We start from the raw sequence: 27,079 nt of genomic DNA, 5'->3' as shown, positions 1-27,079 counted from the left end.
TCGGCCGGCAGCCGGGGCCCGCCCGCCCTCGCTCCACGGCTCCTGGGGGCGAGACGCCGCCGGGGGCGCCGGCAGGGAGGCGGGCCTGGGATTGGGCCGGGCAGGGTGGGCGGGGCCGAGCGTGGGGCTTCGTGACGTGCGTGTGGTTGCGGAGGGCTGTCCGGGATTGGTCCACTCCGGCGGCCGAGAGCGCGCGGCGTGTGCGGCATTCAGCCAATCAGCGCGGCGCTGCCGCCTCGCCCCGCCTCGCGCAGGCGCCCTCGTCGCGCGAGAAACGCGCCACGCCCCCTCGCGCGCCCAGCGCTCACTTCCGGGCACAGGCGCGGCGTGACGTCAGGAGAAGGGCAGGTAAGTGCGGGCGGGCGGAGGGGCGGGCCAGGCGCGGCCGGGGGTCTGGCCGCCGCCTCCGCGACCTCGGAGCCCCCCGGCGGGGCCGAGCGAGCCGGGGGCCGCGGGGCTCTGCGGACGCGGGCCGGGTGTGCGGAGCCGGCGCAGGTCCCAGCCCGGCCCCAGACGCAGCCTGGCCCCCACTCTGCCTCAAGGGCCCTGGGGTTTTCCTCGCCTGGGAAACGGGCCCGTCAGCCCCTACCTGGCTGGGTCGTGGCGAAGGTTTCGTAAAATGACGCTTGTAAAACAGTGGACGTGAGAAATCATCAGAATCCCAGCGTTTAAGTCGGGCTCTGTTTCAAGCACTTCATTTAACTCGCCGAGTCCTGACAGCGTCCTTATCGGGTGGATACCTTACAAACCCCATTTGACAGACGAGGAAACTGAGGCTCAGGGATAGTAGGCAATTTGCCCGAAGTCAAGCCGCTCCGCAGCAGCAGAGTGGGTGTCCAAGCCCAAGCACACGCCCTGAGCGGGGGGTTTATAATTACTCTGGACTCCGAGGACCAGGGGTTTCCGTACGGCCACCCTACAGCCCCTCTGTGCCGTTCACTGCGGCGGTAAAACCCCCGTGCGACCCCCAGCTCCGGTAACGGAGCACTTACTCTGCAGGCGTTTCCCAGCGCGTTACTTCATTCACGGCACCCCCAGAAAGTCAGCCCCGTCGCCCCCATCCGCTCCTTACAGGTGAGGACATAGAAGCTCAGGGAAGCTCAGACTCTGGCCCCGGCCACCCAGCTGGGGAGGGTTCAGCCCCAGGGAACTGGGCCCCCGCAGCCTGGGTGCGCACTTGGCCATTTTGTGGGCAAGAGCATTTTGGGGTTGGAAGCAGCCTTAGGAAGATCTGGTCCAGGGGCAGACAGATGGAGGACCGGGAGGGAGAGAGCATCCGGTGATGGCGGAAGTTTGCCTCCAAGGCCTTGCACCCTGGCTCTGCCTCCCCGTGAGATTCTGACCCTGGGCAAGTTCCTTAAGCCCCCACGTCCTCGTTCTGGAGGTCGTAGTCACATGATGCAGAGTAAGGGCGGCAGTGAGGTCAGACTCAGCGCGGCGCCTGGCACACGGGAACCCTTCCCGAGCGCCCGGCTAAGTGGGCGGAAACAGAGACCAGGTGTCTTGAGCACAGGGAGCCGGCACACTACACCCACAGGCCAAGACCAGCCCGCTGCCTGACTTTGTACAGCGTGCCAGCTACCAATGGTCTTAATTTCTTAAATGATTGGGAAAAAATCAAAAGGACAATATTTTGTGACAGGTAACAATCGTGAAATGCAGATTTCAGTGACCCTAAATAAAGTTTTATTGGAATGCAGCCACACCCGTTCGTTTACATAGTGTCTGTGGCTGCTTTCTAGCTGTGGTGGCAGAGCTGAGTTTGGGGCACAGAGGCGGTCTGGCCCGCACAGCCAGAAATGTTTACTCTCTGGCCCTGGACAGAGAAAATTTGCCAATCCCGATTCTAGAATATGCTTCCGTCCCTCATAGTGTCCCTCTTTAGAGCAAAGTAGAACTTCCTCTTATTTGACCTAAAAGTCTCTCCCCCAAACATGCAGGGGGAGGGGGTCTCCCCACCCCCAGTTTTAGGAGCCCCTGCATTCAGTAGCTGTGTCACCCGCACTGATTCTTATGGGACCTCAACCACTTACCTGGGTGGTTCCCGCAGTCAGCATTCACCAGGGGCCAGGCACCGTCCAGGGGCTGGAGATACAGCTCGATGTGACCTGGCAGAGGAGACAGACTGTAGACAAGTAAACAGACGCAGGGTGATGTGTTAGAACCCCAGGGAAGAAGTGACTTTAGATCAGGTGGTCAGACAAGGCCTCTGACAAAGGTGTCTGAACTGAGACCTGTGACAAAGAACAGACAGCTGGTGGAAGGACACTCGGGCCAGTCGGCCTGCACCTGCTGAGCCTTTGAAGGCAGCCAGGGTGCCAGGGTGGCTGGAACAGAGTGAGCGAGAGGGAGAGGGGTAAGAGGGGCTTGGAGAGGCAGGCGGGGACCCCACAGGCCACGGGGAGGGGTTTGACTTGTGTCTCGAAGTGATGGGAGTCACTGGAGGGCTTTAAGCAGGAAAGTGATAGTTCACATTTATATTCTAAGAGATCCTCTGGCCCTGTGGGGAGAACAGACCGTGGGAGTCACGGGCAGAGCCTGGAGGCCGGGCAGGAGGCGACGGCACTGGTCCAGGCGAGTGGGGCTGGGGCCATGGAGGGTCAAGAAGTGTCAGCTGTGACTGTGTGCTGGATGGAGAGGGCACAGGACACTCTTTCTAAACGGCAGACGCCACTCCTCAGATGCCAGCTGCTCCTGGGGAGAGGATCAGCTGAGCCACCACCGCCACACACAGGCACGCAGCCCACGGCTTCTTCATAGGGAGGCCGCGGACCCCCCGCCAGGCTCCCCAGGAGGACAGGACTGGGCAGTGGGTCGACGCCACGCCATCGGTGTGTCGTCTTTGCAGATTGGTCGTGCTGAGGGCGAGGACCCATAGGCGGCTCCCAGGATGGTGAGTAGATGGGCTTGTGCTCACTGGGGTTCTCTTCTGGGCTTTGTCGGACCCCCGCAGTGGCCCCTGCCCTCCCCGCAAAAACCCCTCCTAAGCCCCCTCCCCAGGCTCTAAGGTGCTCTCTGCAAACTCTGGGTCGTGGTGTTGGGCACAGTGGTTCTCACACTGCTGGGCACTAAAGTCACCTAGGGAGCTTTCTTCTTTTTTTTGACTTTTTTTTTTAAATGAGGTAAAATTCACATAACATAAAATTAACCATTTTAAAGTGTACAATTCAGTGGCATTTAGTACATTCACAATATTGTGCACTGACCACCTCTATCTAGTTCCAGAACATTCCCATCACCCCAAAAGGAGACCCCATCCCCATGAGCAGTCCCTCCCATTCCCCTCCCTCAGCCCCTGCCTACCACCAAGCTGCATCTGTCTCTATGGATTCGCCTGTTCTGGACATTTCATATCAACGGAATACACCACGTGGCCTTTTGTGTCTGGCTTCTTTCACTTAACAGAATGTTTTTGAGGTTCATCCACGTTGTAGCACGAATCAGAGCTTCATAGTCCACTGTGTGGATGGCCCACACTTATTGGTCTGTTCATCCATTGATGGACATGTGGGTTGTTTCCACCTTTTGGCGACTGTGACTAGTGCTGCTATGAGGCGTGTACAAGGATTTATTTACACACGTTTTCTTGCTTTTTCGAAGCCCAGCGTCCAGGTGCCATGGCCCCAGAGCAGGCCATGTGTCAGGAGAACCGGCGGAGGTTGGTCCCAGGCATCAGAATTTAGAAACTCCTCAGGGGCTCGTAACGTGCAGCCAAGTTTGAGACCCACTGGTGGTTCTGCCAGCATTTAAAAAGACAGAGTCTTGGGGCTGGCCTGGTGGTGTAATGGTTAAGTTTGCACACTCCACTTTGGTGGCCTGGGGTTCGTGGGTTTGCATCCCAGGCATGGACCTACACGCCACTCATCAAGCCATGCTGTGGCAGCGCCCCACATATAAAATAGAGGAAGATGGGCACAAATGTTAGCTCAGGGCCAATCTTCCTCAGCAAAAAAAAGAGAGAGACAGACTCACGGCTGGATAAGGATTCTGTCCTGAAAGCTGTGCTTCAGGTGTGTTATGTGTGTATTTGCACGGTTGCATGTTAAATGTGTCTAACCGTAGGTCAGAGTCCCAAAAATTGTGAAAGCCATTGTGTGGGAGTCTGATCCTGGTGCAGTTTTCCACAGCGCCGACCATGGGTTTTCTCCTAAGTCACCAGTCCCCAGTCAGACACAGAGCCCAGGGCCCTGCTCTCTGCTGTCCTTCGTCTCCCTCATCAGGTCCCACCCCCCGAGGCTGCACGAGCAGGTCTCTGGCGGGACCCCCTCTGAGTCACGTCTCTTCTGCCTTCCAGGGTGAGAGGAAAGGTGTCAACAAGTACTACCCTCCGGATTTCAACCCTGAGAAGGTGAGACCAGGCCCCCTTCCCCATTTCTGCGACCCCCTCGGGCAGGGCCCCACCACGCATTGTCCCGTCCCAGAAGCCGCGCCCACAGACTCGTGGGCAGCCCCTGAGGTCCCGCCTTGCAGCTGTCACAGGAGTTGGGCCGGTCTTCAGTCCAGGTGGTGAATGTGGCTCTGTCAGTGACCTTTCACTCTGAGCCCATTGGCGTGTCTCCGAGGAGCTCAGGACGAGGTCTGGCCCTCGGGCTCTGGGTCAGATCTTCCTGCTCTCCCAGCTCCAGCTCCTCTGGCCTCCTCGTTCCTTCTGCTGTTCCCTCTGCCTGGAATCTCTTCCTCCTTTTAACGACAAGGCTCCTTCCCTTCTGTTAGGTCTCTCCTCACAGAGGGCCTCCCTCACCACCGTCTCGTTCTCTATTGCATCACCCAGTGCTTTATTTCTCTTGGTAGCCCTTATAACTCCTTGACTATTGTCCACTTATTTGTGTATTGTCCGTCTCCCTCTGGAATGAACGCCCACCAGGGCAGGGCCGTTCACCTGTCTCGTTCACGGCTGGTCCCCACACGGAGGTGCTCAGTCAGAGCCTGAGTGAATCCACACATCCCAGCTGCGTGGCCCCGGGCATGTGACCCGGCCTCTCTACGCCGCAGTTTCCCCATATGTCCAGGGAGGGAGATAAAACGACCTACCTCGCAGAAGGTGAGGGGTCAAGATGGGGTGAGGCCCACAGAGGACCAAGTAAGCATTAGCTGGTGTCGTCACCTCACCTGAGGTGATTACCGTCCTTGTCCCCAGGGACGGGTAGGGGAAACCGAGGCTCAGGCAGGCCACAGGTCAGCACACCCCCCGGGGTCCTGCGGCTGTGTCACCTCTAAGTGGGGGAGGAAAGATGAAACTCACGTGTTCCTGATTCCAAGCCCACGGCTTCACCCAGGCCTCAGTGCCCGGTCCACTGCTAACCCCCCAGCAGGACACGGGGAGGCGTCTCTCGGCCCGTGAGGGCGCGCGAGCTCCCCCGCTCAGCCGTGCTGATCCGCTGCCTCGTCCTTTCCACACAGCATGGCTCTCTCAACCGCTACCACAACAGCCACCCGCTGCGGGAGCGGGCTCGGAAGCTGTCCCAGGGCATCCTCATCATCAGGTAAGGCCCCGCCACCACCCGGGGACTCTGCCCCTCATGCCACCTGGCACTGATTTCTGGGAGAACTCAGCACCCCGATTTGCCCAGCGCTGCAGGGGCTTGATTCTGTAAAGCAGAAGGTCACTGTATCAGTCAGCTGTTGCCGCGTAACAAAACAGTAAGCGTGTGTTACTGCTCACAAGTCTGTGGCTCAGCTGGATGCTGCTCCCAGCCTCGGCCAGGCTCTCTCACGTGTGTGGGGGTCGGCTGGCTGGGGACTGGCCGGTCCAGCACAGCCCTGGCCGATACGACTGGGCTCTGCTCCACGTCTCTCATCCTCCATCGACTAGCCTGGGCTTGTTCACATAGCAGCGTCAGGTCCCAAAAGAGAGCGAGCAGAGCCATGCAAGGTGTCTTGAGGCCGAGACGGGGAACTGGCACCACGTCACTTCTGCCCCAGTGAGGGCTCAGAAGAGTCACGATGCGGGGTGGGGCAGCACAGGCCACCTCTCCACGGGAGGTGCTGCAGAGTCACAGTGCAAAGGGCACAGCCATGGGCAGGATAGACAGTTGCAGCCACTGGTGACTGCCGAGCCAGGACAACGGCCCTTCCCTCGGGGTTCTCCTCTCGTTTCTGGCCCGCGCTCTGTGCACCGTCTGCAGCAGGAAGAAGAAGCCAGCTGTGCGAGCCCTTCGCTGCTTCCTCCTCTGCTCTGTGGACTCTGCCCGCAGCCTCCCGGAACCCCGCTGGGCTTGAGCAGAGGATCGAGCGACAGAAACATCAGAGGCGGGAATGTCTATGGAAAAGAGTCAAAATGCGGGTCCCAGCGGTGTTCGTGGAGGCACGGGGCTGAAGGACACCTCAGTTCTCCCCCGCCCTGTCTGCACGCCCCAGAGCACACCCAGCTCGCCCACCTCAGGCCCATCTGCTCTGGGTGCTGAGCCCCCGCCTCGTCTGTGCAGTGTCTTTAGTTCGCCTCATTATTCATTACTTAATGGTTCTCTTTTAAAAGAGAAGCCCTGTCACCACTGTTCAGGGAAATCCAGGATTGCACGTCGCACGTAGAGCTGTGAAAAAGAAACCGGTAACAGTACAGTCACACACCTGTGCCCCCGCGCCCGCTTCCTCCCCTGCTGCTCAAAGGCCTGGTCAGCCGACATGGCGAGGCTGGAAGGCCCGGCAGCACCCAGTAGAGCCTCCCCGGGCCTGGGTCAGCCGGCCGAGAGCAGCACGACGGGACGGGCCTCCGTTCTTCACCCTCCCCAGCGCGTGCTCTTCGCACTGTGGCTGCGGGCACTCTCGGGTGTGGAGACCGGGGAGCCCCGTGCGCGGATGCAGACGAGCTGTTTTCTGTCGTGTAGATTCGAGATGCCCTATAACATCTGGTGCGACGGCTGCAAGAACCACATCGGCATGGGTGAGCTCCCCGCCGGCCCCGCCCCCTGCCCCTTAGCTGCCGGGGCTCCCGAAGGGGTCAGGGAGAGACGGCCCCGAGTGACTGGCGGGCTGTGGACGCCTCACTGCAGAGCGGTTAGGAGGCTGGGCTCTGGGTTCAAATCCCGTCTCTGCCACTTCCTAGCTGGGCAACCCTCTGAGCCTGTGTGTACCTCAGTTTCCCTGTCTGTAAAATTCAGATGGTTGAGTACCCACCTGTGTGGCGTATACGTGCTTATCGCACGGCACATATGAGGGCTCGTGAACTCAAGATGCTGCCCCACAGACGGACAGACAGACAGACGTGGGTCCACCGCCCCCCTCAGCGGCTGTGAGACCACCCTACCGGCTTCCGTTCCCTCCTCCATGGTCCAGGGCGGCTCAGCTCCTGGCACAGCACCTGGCCTGCACACAGGAGCTGGCGGCCCCCGGCAGGAGGGTCCCGCCCGTCTCACGGGACTGGGCCACCCCACTGCCGAGGAGGACGAGCGAGCCCCCGGCATGTCCCCTGATCAGACCGAGCCAGGGCCGTCCGCCTCAATGGCCACCGGGCACCCAGGGGACAGACGGCGGGGTCCGCCTGACACCCCACGTGGGGCCCTTGGGTCCGTGAACAGAAACAGCCGCCAGCCAGACCACACCTCCCGCCAGCCCAAGCTCTGTTCTTCTAGTTTAAAGGTTTTTCACCCAATAAGCAAGGTCACACAGAGTCAAGAACATATATTATCTAACCAGCAAAAAAACAAAAACCCGGGCATTCTCTGGACTGATAAGGAAAGCTGACCCTTCTTGAAGGCTTGCTGGGTGCCCGGCCCAGTCCCTGTCGTGTGTAGTGTTAGCTCCTGCCATTCTCACGCAGCCTGTGTGGAGGCACATCCCTGTTTAATAAATGGGGAAACTGAGGCCAGAGGGGGAGGTCTAGGGTCACACAGCGGTCAGTGGGGAGCCAGGATTTTGACCCAGGCCCCCCAGCTCCAGCCCTCCCTCCCCGGGGGCTGGAGCACCTGCCACACAGCCTGGACGTGGCCCTTCCCCGCCTTGAATCTCCGTGCCCTCCCGAGGTGCCTCCCCCGAGGGGGCAGAATACCACCCCGTCTGCCCCACCCAGGGGGTGGCCTGAGCCCTGGCCCCGCTCGCCCTCTCCTCCCAGGTGTTCGTTACAACGCGGAAAAGAAGAAGGTTGGCAACTACTACACGACCCCCATCTACAGGTAGGGGCAGCCTGGTGGGCGTCACAGAGGGACACATGGGGTGGCTGCAGGGTGAGGGGCTACAGAGGAGCCTAAGGGGAAGGGAAGCTCGCGCCCTCTTCACGATGGCCCTTACCTGCCGGCCTCTCCTGGAAACTGTCTTGGTCTGTCCGTCAGGGCGTGTCCTGCCTAGAACCCTCCACGGCTCCCACCTTCCTCAGAGTAACAGTCTAAGTCCTCCCCGTGGCCTCTCCCTGCCCTCACCTCCTCCCACTGCCCCTCACGCACTCTGTTGCAGCCACATGGCCTCCTCGCTGCCCCCACACACCCCCGGGGTTCCCACCTCTGTGTCCTCCACCTGGAACGCTCTCTCTGCCCAGACACCCACAGGGCTCCCCCCTCCCCTCGGGTTTCTGCTCAGACACCCGACACTGTCTCAGAGAGGCCTTTTCTAGCGGCGCTTGCCGCCCGACCCTGTGGCTGCTTCTGCCTTTGCTACCAGCGCGGCCCCCACAGGCACGTCAGCCCCTCCGAGAGCAGGTTGGCTTACTTCACTGCTTGTCCCCAGCGACTGGTGCAGAGCCTGCCACAGAGCAGCCCAGCCCAGCCTGGGGGGTTTGTTGACTGAATGCATGAACGAATGCATGAATGAAGGAATGGACTCCAGACAGAGGTCAGTTCAGGGTGACAAGACTGTGGCGGCCCCCAGATGCGGGGTGCTCAGCGGACACTCGTTGACTGACGCACGCACGGAAGGGAGCAGGCAGGGTCCCCGGGGTGGCCTGGGCGCGGCCGCGGTGCCCGCCTCCCACCCGCCGCCCTCTGCCTGCCAGGTTCCGGATGAAATGCCACCTGTGCGTCAACTACATCGAGATGCAGACAGACCCCGCCAGCTGCGACTACGTGATCGTGAGCGGTGCCCAGCGCAAGGAGGAGCGCTGGGACATGGCGGACAACGAGCAGGTGCTGGCGACAGGTGAGCGCCCGCGGCCCTGGCCAGCCCCAGCCCCAGCCCCGGCCCCACGGCCCGAGGCCCAGCAGCGCTCTCGCCCTCGCAGAGCACGAGAAGAAACAGAAGCTGGAGACGGACGCCATGTTCCGGCTGGAGCACGGCGAGGCCGACCGCGGCGCGCTCAGGAAGGCCCTGCCCACGCTGAGCCACATCCAGGAGGCCCAGAGCGCCTGGAAGGACGACTTCGCCCTCAACAGCACGCTGCGCAGGAGGTTCCGGGTGAGCGCGGCTCCGCGGGCGGGCACCCCCCCACACACCCCCACTCCGGAGCCGATGACGCCTGGCGGGTGAAGACCCAGGCCCTGCCCTCGCCCCACCTTGGCCTAGCTCTAGGCGGGCCGTTTCTCCCTTGAGCCTGCTCCCATCCGCCACGTGGGGACCACGTCCCTAGCTCACGGCGCCCGTGGGGGGCCGTAGTCCAGCAGCCGTGATGAGGCACTGGCCCCTTCCCCAGGGGAGAGCGCCGTCACTTCCAGCAGATTCTCAGATAGCAAGCCGCGCGTGGGCCACGGGTGAGGCCTGAGCGGGCCGTGGGGGGCAGGCGGAGGCCCAGCCAGGCACGACCCCCTGGTCGGCTCCTACCACGCACTCGTGTGCCCGCCCACTGTCCCCAAACCAAATAGGTCATCAGCCCCTGCGCTCGTAATTTCCAGAATTGTGCCTGCAGTGCCTACCGTGAGAAAAAAGGGAAAGTCATTTATAATACAATCGTGTGTATTTCAACATGGAATATTTCCACACGGAGAGTCACCAAGGCACAGGTGCAGGCGCCCCCGCGCCCCGGCGTGTCCTGCTGGAGGACCCCGGGCACCGATGTCACTGACCCCGATGGCTGCTGCGGTGGTGCCAGAAATACTTGGTGGGGCTGAGTCCCGGGAGCCGGGCCGGGTCAGATGACTACGATAGCAAGGGGTCTTCACCCTCGAGGGCAGCTGGCAGGGTCCCCGCAAGTCGTGCGGGCCGTGCGAGTTGCTCCCTCGTCCCTCGCTCTGGGGCCCAGGCAGGAGCGTCCCGGCGACCCCACGGGCCACCAGCTCCTGTCCACGGCGCCCATCCCTTCTTGTCTCCTTTCCTGATCGTCTCTGGTCATCCCGCGGTCGTTATTGTTAGGACTGGAATTGCTGGCTTTGTTACTTGTTGTTACTGAAAGTGCCTCCCTCCAGCCAGGACTGTGCCCTGAGCTGTGTGTCCCCTCCCTGCTGGCGTCACCGCATGGGGGCGTCTAAGCACCCTCAAACGTAACATCCCAACGAGCCCCCCTGAGCCCCTGACCTGCCCCGCCCACGTCCTCCCCTTCTCAGTAACAGAGGCATCCCCGTCCTTCCGGAGACTCAGGCCCCGGAGCGTGGAGTCGGCCTTAACTCCCCCTTCCCTGTCTCCTGTCAGCAGATTCATCAGGTTCTGCCTTGCAGTGAGATCCAGTATGTGGCCACTTCCCCAGCCCCCATCACCTCCGCCTAGACGAGCACAGTCCCTCTCCCTGGTCTGCAGGCTCCAGCCCTCGCCCCCCCCAGTCTGTTCCCCCACAGCTACCACAGGGCGCCTGCGAGCACCTAGTCAGAGCATGTCCCTCTGCTCAGAACCCTCCATGGCTCCCACTTACTTAAAGTAGAAGCCAGAGTCCTCCCCGCATCCCACCAGACGCCACCCCCCCGCCCCCCGTGCTCATTCTGCTGCAGCCACACAGGCCGTCTCCCTGTTCCTCAGCCCCTCCAAGCATGCTTCTGCCTCTGGGCCTTTGCACAGACTATTCCCGCCACCTTGGAACCCTTTTCCTCCAGATACCCACATGGCTTCCTCACTCACGTCTATTCTCAAATGTAACCTTCTTGGGGAGACAGTCCCTGGCCCTCTCCTCCACCCTGCACCCCATTTAAAGTTGAACCCCCAGCCCACCCCCCACACCTTCTCCACATTCCTTTTCTCTTCACCACTTTGTCTCTCTCGCCCACTCGGAGGTCAGCTCCAGGGAGCAAGGGTTTGGTCTACTCTCTGCTGTGCCCCGTGTCTAGAACAGGGCCTGACAGCAGAGGGGCGTTCTGTAAACGTTTCTGGGACGAGTGAGGGCGGGACGGAACAGTACGCACGCTAACACGACTGCGCCTCCCGCTTGTTGAGTGGGCCTGTGCGCGGCCCCGGTGTGAGGCCCTCTTCTCGCATGAGCTGAGGGGAGGAACCTGAGGCCGGGAGGCAGCGGTGCCCCCGGGTCAGCTCAGCCACCCTCCCCCAGGAGAAGAAGAGAGCCGAGCAGGAGGCGGCGGAGAGGGACCAGGCGCTGCAGACCAAGGCCAGCCTGGCCATCCCGCTGCTGCCCGAGGCCGACGCGGACCGCAGGCTGGCCGCGCTGCTGACGCTCCACACCCTGGACTGTGCGTGGGGGGCGCGGGCGGGGGGGGGGGGGGGCGCGCAGAGGGCGGCTCTGGACCTCCTCTCCCCTCCCCGCAGCCTGCGAGGACAAGCAGAGGCTGAAGCGCACGGAGATCAGCAGCCGCTCCTGGTTCCCCGCGGCCCCGGCGCCCGGCGCCGGCAGCAGCAGCAGCAGGGCCGTCAGCGTCCTGAAGAAGCTGGCCCAGACCCGCAGGCCCGCGCCCGCCGGCTCCCCTGTCACCCCAGGGGCCCTGGGCATCGTGCGGCGGCGCTCCCGGGAGGCCTCAGAGGGCCCCCCGCGCGAGGGCCAGGCCCCCCGATCTGGGGAGCCATGGCTGCCCGAGGGGACCGCCCAGGACAGGCCCGCATCCCCCCGAGACTGCTCTCAGGAGACAGCTGAGACTCCCAAGACCAGCGGGCCTCAGGGGTGTGATGGGAGCTGGCAGGACAGGCCCCCGGCCCCGCCAGGCTCCCGCCAGGAGGCGGCCAACCCCCGGGACATGCCGCAGCCCTGCAGCCTCGGCTCCTCCCTGGTGGCCGACTACTCCGACTCGGACAGTGAGTGAGCGAGCCGGGGACTGGACCCCCCCTGCCGGAGGCCCGGCACCCAGGAGGCCCCTTCCCCGGGGGTAGCCCCTCCCAACCTCGCCTTCCCACAGCCGTGGAGTTATTTATTTGGACTTGGAGAGGACGTTTGTGCGTGGTGGGACCCCCAACATTAAAGCTCTATGTCTTTGCTCCCTGCCTCGGGTTACTAGATGGGCCCAGGGGCTCCCCCCCCCAGCCGCTGACGAAGCCTGGCAGGATTCTCATCAGCAAATGCCAATGCTGTGACCACAGCCGTGGTCCCCACCCAGCTTGACAAGGGTTTGAAGGTAGTTGCTCTGGTCAGCCTGCAATCAGGGCAGACTTTCTGAAGGAGGTGGCACAGGCTGAGTGTGAAGGGTGGAAAGGGGAGCAGGGGGGCACACGGCATGCCCAGGATCTGTGCCAGATGCAGCTAGGGGTAGAGCACACGGATGTGGCTGTTCATTATCCCGGGACGCCCTGGACGGGCCATGAAAAAGTTCCCAGCACCTTGCTGCTTTTGAAGGAAACGTAAACTGAGCAGAAAACGGCCCAGAAGCAGCCACGCATCCACCGGGAGGCTCAGGGCCCCCACCTCCCCCTAAAGCTTGGAGAAGGAGGGCCATTTCACGAAGATGGTGGGGCCTTGCGCGTGACAGACGCTGTCGCACCACTGGGGTACAGCGGGGAACCAGCCGGGCACGCGGCCCTCCGGGGGCGGGTTCCGGCCGAATTCCTAGTTCGCGTGTCTCCCGGAGGTGGTGGCCTGGCCGCTGCCCCGGACCCCGGCCTTTGCTCCCCGTTCGTTCTTGGAATCCCCAGTTGGAGCCGCTGGTAGCACTCGCTCTGGCTGGGAAGTCAGGCACCTAAGGGTGCCCACCTGGGGTTTGAGGGTCACCCTGGGACCCCCTAACTCTGGTGGCAACGCTCAGCACCCGGCGGGACAGCCTGCAGGCCTCTGGTCCCGCGCGGCGGCTGGGGGGGCGGGGAGGGGCGGCGCGCGCGCCTCCTTCCGGGGCGGCGGGCGGCGGGGCGGCGGGGCGGGGAGGGGCGGCGCGCGCGCCTCCTTCCGGGGCGGCGGGGCGGCGGGGGGGGGCGGAGCGCGGCGGGCGGCGGGGCGGAGCGCGGCGGCATGGCGCTGGAAGCGGTGCGCTACTCGCGGGGCTCGCTGCAGATCCTCGACCAGCTGCTGCTGCCGCAGCGCAGCCGCTACGAGGCGGTGGGCTCGGTGCGCCAGGCCTGGGAGGCCATCCGCGCCATGAAGGTGGGCGCGCGGCGGGCCGGGGCGGGGGGGCCGGGGGGCGCGCCGCCCTGACCGCGCTGCCCCGCAGGTGCGCGGCGCGCCCGCCATCGCGCTCGTGGGCTGCCTCAGCCTCGCCGTGGAGCTGCAGGCCGGCGCGGGGGGCCCGGGGCTCGCCGCGCTCGTGGCCTTCGTGCGCGACGCGCTGAGCTTCCTGGTCACCGCCCGGCCCACCGCCGTCAACATGGCCCGCGCCGCGCGCGACCTGGCCGACGCCGCCGCCCGCGAGGCCGAGCGGGAGGGCGCTACGGAGGAGGCGGTCCGCGAGAGGTAGGGGCCTGTGCCGGGCGCTGCTCTGAGCGGAGGCTCTTGACTGCCTTTTTGTGCACAGCCACCCGTTTTCCAGATGGGGAAATCGAGGCACGGCGCGCTGGGTGCAAGGCCACACAGGCAGAGCTGGGAGTTCGCCGCTGGTGGCCTGGCCTCGAGGTCTTCAAACTCAGTCCCTTGACGGTGCCTCCGCTGAACACGCTCAGCCCCTGCCTGTCTTGGAGGTCCTTTTCAGGGCCACCTCCTCCTCTTGGGTTTTGCTTTTGAGGAACTTTGCTTACCGTCCAGTTCCTTCCCTGCTGCCTTCTTTTCCCACTCTACTCCCTCGCTCCAGCTACACCGTTACTCTCCATGCTCCTTGACTCCACCAGCCCGGTTGCTGTCTCAGGGCCTTTGCACATGCCATTTCTGCAGGCCAGGTGTCCACAGAGCTAACGCCTCTCCTTCCGGTTTCAGGTTTCTGCCTTCCCCACCCCGCATATAATACAGTGCCTCCCCTGCTCTCTGTCACCTCTCCTCTCACTTTATTATCTGCACACTGCCTGCCTCCCCCACCCCAGTGTCAGCTCCGGAGGCGCCGAGAGTTTTATCTTATGTCCCCCAGCGCCTGGCACACAGGAGGTGTTTGGTAAACGTGTGTGGCATAAGTGAACAGAGTGACAGGTGGCAGTGGCATAGGGGTGCAGGCCCCACAGCCACAAGAGGCTCCAAGCAGGAAGGTGGGAGGGAGGAGGGGCTGGCATGGGCCCCGAGTCCTGGCAGCTGGGGCTGAAAGCCCCTCGTCACCCCCAGAGTGATCCGCTGTGCCGAGGACATGCTGGAGAAGGACCTCAGGGACAATCGGAGCATCGGGGACCTGGGAGCCCGCCACCTCCTGGAGCGGGCAGCCCCCGGGGGCGGGAAGGTGACCGTGCTGACCCACTGTAACACCGGGGCACTGGCCACCGCGGGCTATGGCACAGCCCTAGGTGAGTGGGCATCCACAGGGGCAGGGGAGGGTCTTTTTTAGGTGCAAGAGAAAGAAACCAAAACCACTTTGCGCACCAAAAGAAGTGTGAATTTATTAGTTGTTGTACAGAAATACTTAGGGGGTTGGCTTCAGGTATGGCTAGATCCAGGGGCTCAAATAGTAGTAACAGGACCCATCTGTCCCTGTCCCTGAGTCTGCCCTCCTCTTCACGCCCATGGGTCAGCAGGGGGGCTGCCAGTGTTCGGATCCTGAGGAAAAGAGCCAAGGGTCTCTGTGCCAACAGTGCCAGAAAAGTCTTGTATCTCTGGGGCTCTGATGGGGTCACCGGCCCATCCAGGGTCGGTCACTCGATGGGCCCAGCCTGAGCCATGTGCCTGGAGAGTTAGCAGGATGTGGACTCCAAGAGGACTGAGGGGAAGGGCCTGGCCCCCCAAAGAAAGATTAGGGTAGCTGTGACCAGGAGAGGGGGCACTGGGTCCTGGGAGCTAAGGCAGCAGATTCCACTTGACTCTCAATTCTCCCAGAGACTTCCCTGCCTGTCTGGGTGCCACCCTCGTGCCTGGGACTGAGGCCTTGATGGCAAGACATTCCCTCGTTCACCCACAAACATTTATTACGCACCTGCGGTGTGCCCCGTCATTCGTGCACGCATGCATTCCCTCATCCACTCAGGCACTTATTAAGCACCGACTGTGGGCAAGGCACAGTTCTAGGTGCTGGGGACCCAGGAGTGACAAAATCTCTGCCATCAGGAGGAGGAGCAGACATGAACACTCACAAGACATGTGACCATGTCCTATGTGTTGGCAGGTGACAAGCGCAGAGGAGAAAGCAGGGAAAGAGGTCGGAGGGGTGGGTTGCCGTGTGAGATGGCGGGATCAGGGCAGGCCTCACAGAGGAGGCGTCCTCTAACATGTGCGCTGGCCGAGGGACTGAGCCGCACCCCTGGCCAGCGGCCATCATGCCCGTCTGTCCCTTTCTGTCTCTCCGTGGCCTTCTGGTGGCCGGGCTGCAGGTGTGATCCGCTCGCTGCACAGCCTGGGCCGCCTGGAACACGCCTTCTGCACGGAGACCCGGCCCTACAACCAGGGCGCCCGGCTCACGGCCTTCGAGCTGGTCTACGAGCAGATCCCTGGCACACTCATCGCCGACAGCATGGCGGCCGCCGCCATGGCGCACCGGGGCGTGTCAGGTCAGCGCGCGGCGGGGGTGGGGGCTCCCGGCGGCCAGGCCGGGTGCTGACCCCGCATCTCGCTCCGCAGCCGTCGTCGTGGGAGCCGACCGCGTGGTTGCCAACGGCGACACGGCCAACAAGGTGGGCACCTACCAGCTGGCCATCGCCGCCAAGCACCACGGCATCCCCTTCTACGTGGCCGCCCCCAGCTCCTCGTGTGACCTCCGCCTGGAGACGGGCCGGGAGATTGTCATCGAGGAGCGCCCGGGCCGGGAGCTGACCGACGTCGGCGGGGTCAGGATCGCGGCGCCCGGTACGCCGTCTGTCGGAGGGCGCCCTGGCACCCCCGGGGGCGGGCGGCGCTTGGGGTGTGGCAGCGTCTGGGCACAGGCCGCTGCTTCAAGCCTCAGCACGAGGGTCAGAGTGTCAGCTTGTGAGCTGGGAAACGTCCAGCAGACTGGCTCGCTGTCCTCCGCCCGGCCTGTCTCACCTGCAGACAACACCGCCCGGCGGGGCCTACGCGGAGCGGCAGATACTTCTCAGCGTCCGGCACCTCCTGGCTGTGTGGCCACCAGCAGGGCGCCGAGGTCCCCTCGTCCCTAGGAGCCGGTGTCCCGGCTGTAGGATGAGCTGTTCGGATGACCCACCTCATAGACTGCAGGGCCGTCAGGGCATGAACCCACACGACGTGGGGCGCAGGGCCTGGCGCTCAGTCAGTGCTCGTGAAATGTTAACAACTTCGATTGACCACCCAAAGGACCAGTTAGAATCCCTGAGCACTGCAAATGCCCTGGGGCCGCCACCCCCTCGTCCAAGTGTAGAGTCATAGTAGGAACAATATTACACAGCCCAGCAGAGGGAGATCCTAATATGCGGATGTTTTCTGCTGCGATTACTTCCAGCTTTTAAAAAATAGATTAATTCTAAAATAGTTTTTTCTCATTTTTTTGGTGCCCCTGCTTTCCTGGAGGCATAATTAGCGCTGGTCAAAATCCAGAAGACCGTGTGAAGCAGGGCTGACAACCTGCCCTGCCCCCGCTAAGAAAACTGGGGACAGCAGGGTACCAAGGATGAGGGACAGGGGCCAGGCCCGAGACCCTGCTCCAGCCAGTGGTCACAGGAGTGCAGACCCCGGGGGATGGGTCTTCCTGATTTTTCTAAGAGAAACTTGACATTTTTTAATGTGAAATCTCCGTCTTGAACGCTGGCTGCTAATTCAGTAGTCTTAAAAAACTGTGAGCAGAGAAAACAGTTACAGGGCACCAGTTTGCAGCCTCTTGTGTAAAAAGTTGTTATTCACTCAGCAAATATTTTTGAGTGCGTGGCAGATGCGAGGTGCCAGAGATACGGGGGAAACAAGACAAAAGTCCCTGCCCTCACGGAGCTGATAGTCTGGTAGAGGAGACAGACAACCAACGGGAGAAATAACAAAATTACAGTGTATGTTAGAAGGGGTAAGGGCTGAGGAGAAATAGACGAGGCAAAGAAGGGTATGGGAAGTGTCCGTGCAGGGGGTTTAGACAGGATGACCAGAGAAGTCCTCACTGAGAGGGTGACATTTGAGCAAAGACTTGAAGGAAGTGAAACAGCAAGTCACGTGTTTTATCTGAGGCAGAGGGGCAGCCTGTGCAAACACCCTGAGGTGGGTTCTTGGAGATTCTTAAAGAGATCCTTGGAGCAGGCACAGGTGGGTGGATGTATAGAATAATTCGAAAACTTGGACAGAGACAGTCCAGGAATGATGGGGGGTCTACACCCCATGCCTTTGTGCACTTTTGGGGTGAGCATCCCCAAGTTCTCAAGGATTCCCCAGCTCCAAGAACTGCCTAGGGGGAGACAGGTGACAACAGGTTGAGAACCTTCACTGAGCCAAATACCTACCTTCTTGCCTCCCCTCTTTTCCCCCATAGGGATTGGGGTCTGGAATCCTGCCTTCGATGTCACCCCTCACGACCTCATCACCGGTGGCATCATTACAGAGCTGGGCGTCTTTGCCCCTGAGGAGCTCCGGGCAGCCCTGAGTGCCACCGTCTCCTGAGTGGGGACCCCTGGATGGACCCCAGAAGTCACCAACCCGGCTTTCCATACCCTGCCCCCTCCCCTCTATGTTTTTTAATAAACTTACTGAATGGCTTGTCCCAAATCTGACCTTCTTCCCCAACCACACTTCTTCTAGAGCAGGGAGAGCACACAGGGCCTTTGCATGGCTCTCGAGAGCCCAGCAGCTGGAGGCAGGCTGCCCAAGTTCAAATCCCAGCCCTGCACTTTTTCCACTGTGTGGTCTTGGCCAGGTCACGTCACATCTCCATGCTGTGGTTTCCTCGTTTACAAAATGGGGACAACACTAGTACCACCCCCCGAGGTTGCTGGCAAGGCTGGAACTAGGGCGACGCCTTGGGTGCACAGTTTTAAAGGGGACACCCAAAAGCTTGCTAATCATGGTAAATAATAGTTTCATGCAATACTTTTTAAAAATCAAAATTAATGCAAAAAAATCCATGATGAACAAAATATCAAGATTTTAAATAGAATGGAACCCTGACCTTGCACACGGTGAACGTAGTCACCTCACTCGTTACCGGCCCTTGTTCCAATAAAGCTTTATTTTGTTTTCCCTTTTTTTTTTCTGTGAGGAAGATCAGCCCTGAGCTAACATCCATGCCAATCTCCTCTTTTTGCTGAGGAAGACTGGCCCTGAGCTAACATCCGTGCCCATCTTCCTCCACTTTATGTGGGACGCTGCCTCAGCATGGCCTGACAATTGGTGCGTCGGTGCGCACCTGGGAACCGAACCCAGGCTGCCAGCAGCGGAGTGCACGCGCTTAACCACTATGCCACGGGGGCGGCCCCCAATAAAGCTTTATTTACAACATCAGGCAGCCGGTCAGCAGGCTGTAGTTTGACAATTTGATTTTTTTTAACGTTAAAGTAGTATGTGTAAGTGCTGAAAATTTTATCTTCATTACTGAAATTTTTGGCACTCCTTAAATTTTGCCTCATTTACTCCACCTTAGTCCTAGACTGAATGTTATGTATAAAGACCATAAAACAGTGTAAGTTTTATGAAACAAGCGCCCAGTATATGTTAGTTTATCACTATAATCTTTCCTTCAAAACTTGTGCAAAACGCGGGCTCAGATCCCCGTTTCTGGCCTACTGTCCCTTTAACTCTTTGCCCCGTTGTGTCCCGTGAACCCTTGCGCCCCCCGGCCCCACAGTATCCCACCGTGCCTTGCGCCTTCCGGCTGCGACTGCTTGCCACCCCGCCTCTTCCGGCGCGTGCGCGACCATGGCGCAGGGGCAGCGCAAGTTCCAGGCGCAGAAGCCGGCGAAGAGCAAGGCTGCGGCGGCGGCCTCCGAGCGGAACCGGGGCCCGAGGAAGGGCGGTGAGGAGAGGTCCGGGGCTGGGGAGCGAGGTGGGCCCGGGGCTCCCCGGCCTCACGGGAGCGCGTCTCTTTGCAGGTCGTGTTATTGCTCCTAAGAAGGCGCGCATCGTGCAGCAGCGGAAGCTCAAGAAGGTGAGTCAGGGCGAGGGAGGGCCGAGGAGGGGGCCCGGGGTTGGCCGGGGGTGGGGGGCCCGGACCCGGCGGGGGGCGAGGAGAGGGCCAGTGAGGGGCCGGGGATGGAGCCTGGAGCCGGCGGGGGGCTGGGGGCGAGGGCGGGGGCGAGGAGGGGGCGGGGGTGGAGGAGGCGGAGGGGGCCCGGAGCCGGCGGGGAGGGGGTCCGGGGCCAGTGAAGGGCCGGGGACGGAGCCCGGAGCCGGCGGGGGGCCGGGGGGGAGGGGGGGGGGGGAGGAGGGGGCGGGGGGGGCCCGGAGCCGGCGGGGGAGGGCGTCCGGGGCCAGTGAAGGGCCGGGGACGGAGCCCGGAGCCGGCGGGGGGCTGGGGGCGAGGGGCGGGGGCGAGGAGGGGGCCTGGGGCCGGCGGGGGGAGGGGTTAGAGCCCGGAGAACTCCCAGCTGTGAGCGTCAGTTTGCTCCCCTGTGCATTGGGTGCAGGATGGTCGCCTGTCGTTTAACGGGCGTGTGGAAGCGAGGCCTGGTGCGCAGAAAGTATTCAGCGCGCGTTGGCTGTTTTGGCTATTACTGTCCTCTTTAATAGAACTCGGGTTGGGGGCGGCAAGGCAAAGGAGGTGAAAACCCCAGCTTTGCAAGAAGGCAGCGCCGGGTGCAAATCGCGGCGCCATGGAGGGCTGGCATTTCTTCACCCTGGGCCTCTCCCCTGTGCGGTGGTCACAGTGCTAGCACTTTGCCCCCAGACGGGTAAGGGCTCAGTGCCGTGGGACACCTGTAAAGCGCTGAGAACAGCGCCGGGCACAAATAAACGTTAGCGGCCCTGGCCACTGTCGTCATTTTTGTGGTTGTCTTTAAGTGCAATTTCCTATGTGTACGTGGGTAGAGTTGAGTTTACAAAGAAGTTACAGAGACTAAACTGGTTTTGGTGGGCTCGGATCTGAGCCTGAATCCCACTCCACGTGCCAACTAGCCCTGTAATCCTGAGCAAATTGTTGAGTGTGCCCGGAGCCTCGGTTTTCTCAGACCTGGGCGCCAGCGGCCTGCTTCCTCCATCTGGCGGCGGGAGGGGGAGAGTGTCTCGTGGTGTCTCAGACTCAGCATGTCTGAAACCAAGCGCCTGATCCTCCCCTCCTGCCGCCCCCACCCCAGGATCCTGCCACAGACTCCATTCAGGCAGACTGTTCTCCTACATGCTCCGGGGCGTTCTTGATTCTGCCGTCTCTCTCACATCCTGGTCTGGTCCCCGCCTGTTTGCCCTTAACATCAATCAGAATCCATCCGCCCACCGGGAACGGTGCCCTCGTGTCCTCCCTGTGGGTGCCTGTGAGCCCCAAGGCAGGTCCTGTCTCTCTTCTGCTCAGAACGGTCCATGGCTCCCAGCTCTCAGGAAGAGCCCCCGTCCCCCCTCCGGCCACAGGGCCCTGCAGGATCTGAGCTTGTCACCTCCTCTTCTTCCCCTGCTCAGTCCCTCCAGCCCCCCTGGCCCATCAGTTGCTCCCTGTCCCACTCAGAACTTTTGCCCTGGCTGTTTTCTCGGCCAGATTCTTTTCCCAGAATGCTCTGAGGCTCCCTTCCTCAGTTGTCTGACTGCGGGCCTGGCTTCTGAGCGCCCCCCCGGGGGCCCCAGCTGTGGCTGGTTAGCTTGTTTACTTTCCCCATGGCAGCTGTTATTGTTTGTCGTCACTTAACAGTTGAACAGAGCGCGTCATGGACGTGGATGCTGTCCCCACAGGCACTGTCGGCTCCGTGAGGGCAGAGGCGTTTCTGCGCCCAGCGTGTGGTGGTGGTCCTGGTGCTCGTGGTCACTGGCAGTCATAGGCAGGAGAGGAGGCTGTTTGGGGATATGATTAAGCTAGTAGTTTTGGACCCAACGCGCTTGGGTTCGGAGCCCAAGTTCTGCATCTGCCAAGCGGAGATGACATGGGACAGGAGGGGCTGGCGCCCAGAGGCTGAGACCAGGGGCTCTGGGCACGCAGGGGTCCAGTCTCCCGTCACTCACGGGGTTTGGGGACGCTAGGCAAGTGCCTCCTTCCTGCCGAGCGTCAGTTTTCCCCTCTGTAAGATGGGGACGAGCAGAGGCTTAGAAGCTAAGGTCTAGAGGTGGGAAGGGGTTTTTTGGGTGTAAGATTTGAGACTGCGGAGCAGAAGCAGAACTTGAACTCCAGCCGCCAGGCTCAGGTGCTGTGTCGAGGGGAGCTGCAGGTGCAGCCCCCGCAGCTCACGGCAGAGAGAGGGCGGCAGGGCCCTCCGCCTCGGGGTGCGGTCTGATGGCCCCCTGGTTGCCCCGCAGGACCTGGAGGTCGGGATCCGGAAGAAGATCGAGCACGACGTGGTGATGAAAGCCAGCAGCAGCCTGCCCAAGAAGCTGGCACTGCTGAAGGCGCCCGCCGGGAAGAAGGAGGCGGCCTCCGCCACCAGGACGCCTGCCTGAGGCCTCCAGCCCTGCGGGGCCGTCACCACAGCCTCCACGGCCCCGCTCAGACTGTGCAGGGGCCCCCGGGCCGCACTGAGGGGAGGAGTTGCCACCCTCCCAGAGCTTCCGGTTGTGCCTAGAGCTTCAGGCGGGGCCGCCTGGCCCGGTAGCAGACGATCGGATCAGCAGGTCCCTAGCGCTGGACGGCTTCCGGAGTGCCGGGGACTCAGCGGAGCCAGGAGGAGACGCTCAGCAGCTCCCTGTGTCCCCTCCCCTCGCTGGGTCCTGTCTCCACAGGTTTAAGCCTGAGCAATAAACCTGACTTTGTGGTTCCTCCTGTGTCGCGGGGTCCTGTGAGTGGGCCAGTGCTGGCTCAGCTCGGCGCTCTCCCTCCCAGCCTGGCTGACTCACACCAGCCTCCCTGCTCACCTGCACGCCCTCCACAGACACGCCCAGGTCACCCGCTCTGCCAGGCGTCCTAGGGAGCCGCTGCCCCTTCCGTGGGACGTGTGCCGCCACTGCCTCGTAGGGTCCCGGTGCTGATTAAACCAGGGTGCACTGAGGAACCGCTCGGCGACACCTCGATTTTTAAGAAAGTCATGACAGCTAGTGGTTGTGTAGCACTGTGATGCCCGGGCACTGTTCTAGTGCTTTCCACACAGCACTGCGACCCTCAGTGACACCCAGGTTAGGTCAGGTCATTGACATTCCAGAGTCGGCACGTGAACCCGCCACTGGCACAGCCCCAGGGCATGCTCTCAGCTGACCATCCACGCCCTCCCACGCTTGCCAGACCAGGATTTCCTCCTGTTCCCTCCAGGGGTCCCCTCCCTTGGAGCGTCACTCAGCTCCCCTGGACTGGACGGTGCCCGTGGAAGCGGCAGGGGCTCTGCCTCGTGACTTTCCTTCCTCCCTCTGTCGAGGGGCGGGGCCGGGTCACAGCTCAGGGACTGACCAGGGGCTGCGGTCTGGGTGACACTGAGCTGCTGCCTTTGGGGGGAGGTGGTGGGCACCTGTGGGTGCAGTGGGCTGCTCCCCCAAGGTGGGTGACTGGTCTCCTGCTGGCCCATCTTTTCCCAGCCAGCCTCACCCACCTCAGATGTGTTTTCTTGGCCCCACACAGTGGTATTCAAAATTTCTTGATCTTAGGCCAGCCATGGTGGCCTAGTGGTTAAGTTTGGTGCTATCCACGTCAGTGGCCGAGGTTTGGTTCCCGGGCTCAGACCTATGCCACTCATCTGTCAGTGGCCATGCTGTGGTGGCGACCCACACACACAAAGAGGAAGATGGGCACAGATGTTAGCTCAGGGTGAATCTTCCTCAGCAAACAAAAATTTGCTGAATTAGCAACATTTTTTTTAAAGGCAGGGGACCACCACGGTGGAAGACAGTTCAGTGGCTTCTCAGTAAGTTCAATGTGGACTTACCACATGACCCAGCAATTGCACTCCTAGGCATGTACCCAGAAGAATTGAAAAGAGATTTGAACGATAACTTGTACACATGTGGTCACTATTCACAGTGGCCAGAAAATGGAAACAACCCACATGTCCATCAACGGGTGAACAGGTAAGAAAATGTGGTCCATCCATACAAGGGAATATTATTCAGCCATCAAAAGGGAGGAAGCTCTGATTCAGGCTACAACGTGGATGAGCCTCAAAAACATGCTGAGGGAAAGAAGCCAGGCACAAAAGGCCATGTGGTTTATGACCCTGGTGACCTGAAATGTGCAGAACGGTAGATCAGATCAGTGGTTGCCAGGGGGGAAGGGGAGTGACTGCTCACTGGGATGGAGTCATCTTTGGAGGCGATAGAAATGTTCTGGAAAATAGAGGTGGTTGTGAAACATTGTGAGTGTACTAAATGGCACTGAATTGTGTAAATGATGGATTTTATATGTGAGTTTTAACCATCAAAAAAAAAAAAACGGAGAGCAGTTTCAGGAAGAAAATCCTAATTGACGTCTGGAGAAATCGGGCATGGTGGCAGCAGAGCGGGCGGTTGAGGGAGGGCCGTGGCGTTTGGGACGGTGGGACTGGCCGGGGCTGGCGCTCAGGCTCGGCGGGGAGGAGGGCAGGAGGGCAGGAGGGCAGGGCCGCTGCGTGGCTGCCTGACCCCGAGGCACACCCTTCCTTGGGCCGTCCTGTCAGCAGCTTCTCCCCTCGGCAGGCAGGGGGTAACTTCTGCCCTCTGAGACCGAGCCAGTTTGCCCTTGGGGCATGTATTATACACCTACTGTGTGCACAATCCCGTCCACACTGGGCTGGGAGGAGCTGAGAGCTGAGGTTCTAGGGGGCAGAACAGGAAGCCCCGGGCCGCCCCTCCGGACCCCCACCTCCTCCCCGTCCTGCCGCCTGGCCTCTTGCACCTGCGGTTCCCTGCTCCTCCCAGACGTCACCTCCGGGAGCCCTTCTCTGTGCCCCGCTCCCGGGAGCGGTCACTGCGCCCCTCGAGCCCGTCGGCTCTGCCTCCCGAGGCCGGGTCCCCGCCGGGCGCTCTGCCGCGTCTGCGGCGCCCGGGACGGCGCACAGCGGTGCCCCAGCAGCAGGCTCTGTGGAAGGAGGGAGACGGCGCTGCGCTCCCGCGCGTCGGCAGTGCCCGTGCCGTGCGTCACCCTACAGCGCGCCCTCCCGGGGCCCCGACCCGCGGCTGCGTCCCCGAGCTGCTGGCGCGGCCCCCTCACCTGGAAGCCGCGCACGACCCCGCCGCTCTGCGCACGCGCCGTCCCGTCCCGCCCCGCAGAGGTCGCGGCCCCAACCCTCCGCCGCGGGAACACCTGTCTCCCCGCTCGCTGCGTTACTCAGAGTCCGATCCGTGAAGCCGCCGGTTTTCCAGACTCCTTTGAACCGCGTATAACATCTGCCTGGGCCCCACGGGAGTTCAACACAGACTTTAACACGTGTTCATCTTTCTCTGTCAGAGTCATGATTTCACCCTCTTTGGAAAATTTTTTTTAACGTTTCCGTCTGGAATCTCAGAAGGCCGGGGGCCGGGACAGGGTGGGCTCTGGGAGCCCTCTGGTCCCTCCTTCCGCCACCAGGAGGCGCCTTGCACCCGGGCCCAGCCCGCGGGCGGCGGCTGGCGGCGCCCCGGCGCCAAGGGCTCCCGTCGGCGGGCTCCCTTTGTCCTTCTGACGCCAGCCCCTCTGAGGAGGACCGCAGGGGCGAGGGAGGGCATTCAGGCTCGACAGGTACGGGGTCTGGAATGTGAACCCACTCGTTCCCCTCCCCCGAGCCCCCCGCCGCCCCAGACTGCCTCGTGTTCCCACCACCGCCCTGGGTGACTCTGCCGCCCCAGCTCTCTCCTTCCGCCTGCCCCCCACTGGTGCTGGCGCAGAGAGCCCCCGAGTCCGGAAAACCCCCCATCTCGAGTTCTGTGCCAGTTTCTGCCCTTCCTGGCTGTGTGACCTTCCGCAAGTCCCTTCACCTCTCTGAGCCTCAGTTTCCCCATGTTAAATGGGGATCCTAATACCGCCCCCCAGGGTGGAGGATCCGGAGCCTGAAAGCCGAGGGCCTTCAGGTGTGATTGTGAGCTGCCCTTGTGTCCTAGGGGGAGAGGGGAGCCCACGTCCAGCCGCTCGGCCGTCTTCTCTCTGCCTGTCCCCCCACCCAGCCCTCAGGGCCAGGGCAGTCACTGAATGTGGCTTTTCGGACACAATTCTTCCTGCCCCAGCCTTTTCCGCTCCTGCTGTCACCTTCCCCCTCCGCCTGGAATGCCCGTTTTTCCGGGCAGGGCCCTGACACTTTACCCGGGAACTGGTGTTCCAAGAGGGAAGAAAAGAAACGTCAGAAGCACACCTTGCCAGCGGGGCAGGCCGGAGGGGCTGTGTCGGGACCAGGAAGCGACACGTCCCGGCCAGTTTCCTGCCTGAGTCAACCGGGCGTGGATGCTGCGGGGGGCTGGCAGAGGGAGGGCCCTCATGGAAAGTGAGGGTGGGGATGCCCACAGAGCTGGGGGCCGTGTCCCCCCATCTTAGCTCCAGGGTCACCCTGTTTCCCATGGACCTCGAGGACACGTGGGTTTGGGGTCAGGAGCGGTGGATGCCTAGACAGTGAGCTCACGGCAGGCGGGCGGGATAACTATGCCTTCTGTCTCCCTGAAGCCCAAGCTCGCCGGCTGCACCGAGAAAGGCGGACACGCGGGGGGCCGGAACCCCCCTCGCAACCTCTCCCTTCCTAAAAGTATTACTTGGAAGGGGCAGGTTTGAAATAGGCCTAGAGACTTCATCCTGGGGGCACCCCCTTCTTCCCAGGGCACTCTGACATCACACATTCTCCCGGGATTGCTGTGTGGCCTAGGGCAACTTTCTGACCCACTCTGGGCCCCATTCCCCTCATCTGTAAAACCAGAATAGAGTTGGAATAGAATCTCAGTGTTTCCCAAACTCTGCATTTGATCCCCAGCCAATGTGACAGAACCAGCCCACCTACCCGGGCTAGAATGCTGGCCCTCCCCTTTCCTGCTCTGGACCTGGGGCAAGTTGCCTCTCTGTGCCTCTGTTTTCTCATCCGTGAACATGCGGACAGTGAACAATGTTAGTATCTATTGTTAGAGAGGGAATAAAATAAAATAAAACATCCATTCCCTGCTCCTCCTCCACATCCGCTGTTCCACTGGCCTGGAGGGGCTTCTCTGATTCAGCGTCTCAGGCCGCCCGCTGAAGCATCCTCGGGGATGGGGAGCTGGGCTTAGCTGACACAGCCTCAGACCAGATGCTGAAGCGTCCCTGGGCCCCGTTTGCAAGGGAAGCACCTGAAAGACGTTTTTCTCCCGAGTCCTCCCTGCCTCTCCCCTCTACCCGTTATTTCGTCCCCATCAGTCTGCTTCTCACGTCCTGTGCAAGAAACGGACGCTGCAGGAAGTCTGGGGCCTCCCAGTCAGGGTGAGCTCAGGCAAGGACGCCCCCTCTCCGAGCCTCAGTTTCCTCGCTTGAGGAATGGAGACGCCCGTCCCCACTTTGCAGGCTGTTGGAAGGCTTAAACCCGGTCCTGCATCTGGACGGCTGGAGCACCACATAAGCAGTAGTACACCGTTATTATTGCCGTTTCTGTTGTCATTGTCACAGGCCACCGCTGTCAAATAGAAATTACAGTGCGAGTGGCATATGTGACTTTAAATGTCCTGAGGCCACCCAGAATAAAATAAATAAAAAACAGGTGGGATTCATTTCAATAATGTGTTTTATTGAACCCAAGTTTATCTAAATTATTATCAATATTTCAACACGTGATCAACATTAAAAATTCTTAATGAGAAATCTTACCTTTTTTTTTCCTACTGAGTCTCCGAAGTCCGCTGTTTCCCGTTTGTAACACAGCCCAGTTCAGGCCGGCCCCATTTCAAGGACGAAAGGCCACTGGTGGCCGGTGGTGACGTCCGAACAGCGCGGGTCAGAGGGAGATT

The 27,079-nt window shown here is 61.4% G+C and overlaps 3 protein-coding genes across 12 annotated transcripts; all 3 read left to right on the top strand.

Annotated features, from left to right (window-relative positions):
- Nucleotides 1-294: 294 nt before the first annotated feature.
- Nucleotides 295-12,204, top strand: YJU2B (YJU2 splicing factor homolog B). 9 transcript variants are annotated; one of them, XM_087425359.1, is made up of 13 exons: nucleotides 319-348; nucleotides 1,000-1,074; nucleotides 2,488-2,574; nucleotides 2,682-2,893; nucleotides 4,295-4,348; nucleotides 5,401-5,483; nucleotides 6,825-6,880; nucleotides 8,048-8,108; nucleotides 8,656-8,760; nucleotides 8,921-9,063; nucleotides 9,146-9,318; nucleotides 11,330-11,468; nucleotides 11,545-12,204. In XM_087425359.1, exons 4-13 carry the CDS (start codon nucleotides 2,891-2,893, stop codon nucleotides 12,030-12,032), a joined length of 1,305 nt encoding a protein of 434 aa, XP_087281485.1. In that variant the 5' UTR covers nucleotides 319-348; nucleotides 1,000-1,074; nucleotides 2,488-2,574; nucleotides 2,682-2,890; the 3' UTR covers nucleotides 12,033-12,204. The 9 variants fall into 9 exon arrangements, with proteins under 9 accessions (XP_087281487.1, XP_087281491.1, XP_087281485.1 ...); XM_087425360.1 differs by lacking the exon at nucleotides 319-348 and adding an exon at nucleotides 413-828; XM_087425361.1 differs by lacking the exon at nucleotides 1,000-1,074 and having other exon boundaries at nucleotides 295-348.
- A 942-nt stretch (nucleotides 12,205-13,146) lies between these two features.
- MRI1 (methylthioribose-1-phosphate isomerase 1) lies at nucleotides 13,147-17,884 on the top strand. 2 transcript variants are annotated; one of them, XM_087425357.1, is made up of 6 exons: nucleotides 13,147-13,297; nucleotides 13,365-13,603; nucleotides 14,396-14,571; nucleotides 15,589-15,765; nucleotides 15,836-15,888; nucleotides 17,658-17,884. In XM_087425357.1, exons 1-6 carry the CDS (start codon nucleotides 13,166-13,168, stop codon nucleotides 17,766-17,768), a joined length of 888 nt encoding a protein of 295 aa, XP_087281483.1. In that variant the 5' UTR covers nucleotides 13,147-13,165; the 3' UTR covers nucleotides 17,769-17,884. The 2 variants fall into 2 exon arrangements, with proteins under 2 accessions (XP_087281483.1, XP_087281482.1); XM_087425356.1 differs by having other exon boundaries at nucleotides 15,836-16,060.
- A 1,123-nt stretch (nucleotides 17,885-19,007) lies between these two features.
- On the top strand, nucleotides 19,008-22,006 carry C39H19orf53 (chromosome 39 C19orf53 homolog). Its single transcript, XM_004442562.3, has 3 exons — nucleotides 19,008-19,133; nucleotides 19,210-19,265; nucleotides 21,551-22,006. The coding sequence occupies exons 1-3, from the start codon at nucleotides 19,037-19,039 to the stop codon at nucleotides 21,689-21,691; spliced, it is 294 nt and encodes a 97-aa protein (XP_004442619.1). The 5' UTR covers nucleotides 19,008-19,036; the 3' UTR covers nucleotides 21,692-22,006.
- The last annotated feature ends 5,073 nt before the right edge of the window (nucleotides 22,007-27,079 follow it).

Source organism: Ceratotherium simum, chromosome 39 (genome assembly GCF_057802395.1).
Source record: "Ceratotherium simum simum isolate JZ-2026a chromosome 39, ASM5780239v1, whole genome shotgun sequence".
NCBI lineage: Eukaryota > Metazoa > Chordata > Mammalia > Perissodactyla > Rhinocerotidae > Ceratotherium > Ceratotherium simum.
The sequence above is the reverse complement of the archived record's forward strand: the minus strand, read 5'-3'. Positions and strand labels throughout refer to the sequence as shown.

What these genes read in the sequence shown, in the direction of transcription:
- YJU2B (XM_087425361.1), top strand. An exon ending in GGAATGGACTCCAGACAGAG is followed by an intron (nt 8,761 to 8,920) that starts GTCAGTTCAGGG and finishes TCTGCCTGCCAG; the next exon opens with GTTCCGGATGAAATGCCACC. An exon ending in CGAGCAGGTGCTGGCGACAG is followed by an intron (nt 9,064 to 9,145) that starts GTGAGCGCCCGC and finishes TCGCCCTCGCAG; the next exon opens with AGCACGAGAAGAAACAGAAG.
- MRI1 (XM_087425356.1), top strand. Translation starts at nt 13,166, where the DNA reads ATGGCGCTGGAAGCGGTGCGCTACTCGCGGGGCTCGCTGCAGATCCTC. An exon ending in GAGGAGGCGGTCCGCGAGAG is followed by an intron (nt 13,604 to 14,395) that starts GTAGGGGCCTGT and finishes CGTCACCCCCAG; the next exon opens with AGTGATCCGCTGTGCCGAGG. An exon ending in GGTCAGGATCGCGGCGCCCG is followed by an intron (nt 16,061 to 17,657) that starts GTACGCCGTCTG and finishes TTTCCCCCATAG; the next exon opens with GGATTGGGGTCTGGAATCCT.
- C39H19orf53 (XM_004442562.3), top strand. Translation starts at nt 19,037, where the DNA reads ATGGCGCAGGGGCAGCGCAAGTTCCAGGCGCAGAAGCCGGCGAAGAGC. An exon ending in CCGGGGCCCGAGGAAGGGCG is followed by an intron (nt 19,134 to 19,209) that starts GTGAGGAGAGGT and finishes GTCTCTTTGCAG; the next exon opens with GTCGTGTTATTGCTCCTAAG. An exon ending in AGCAGCGGAAGCTCAAGAAG is followed by an intron (nt 19,266 to 21,550) that starts GTGAGTCAGGGC and finishes GTTGCCCCGCAG; the next exon opens with GACCTGGAGGTCGGGATCCG.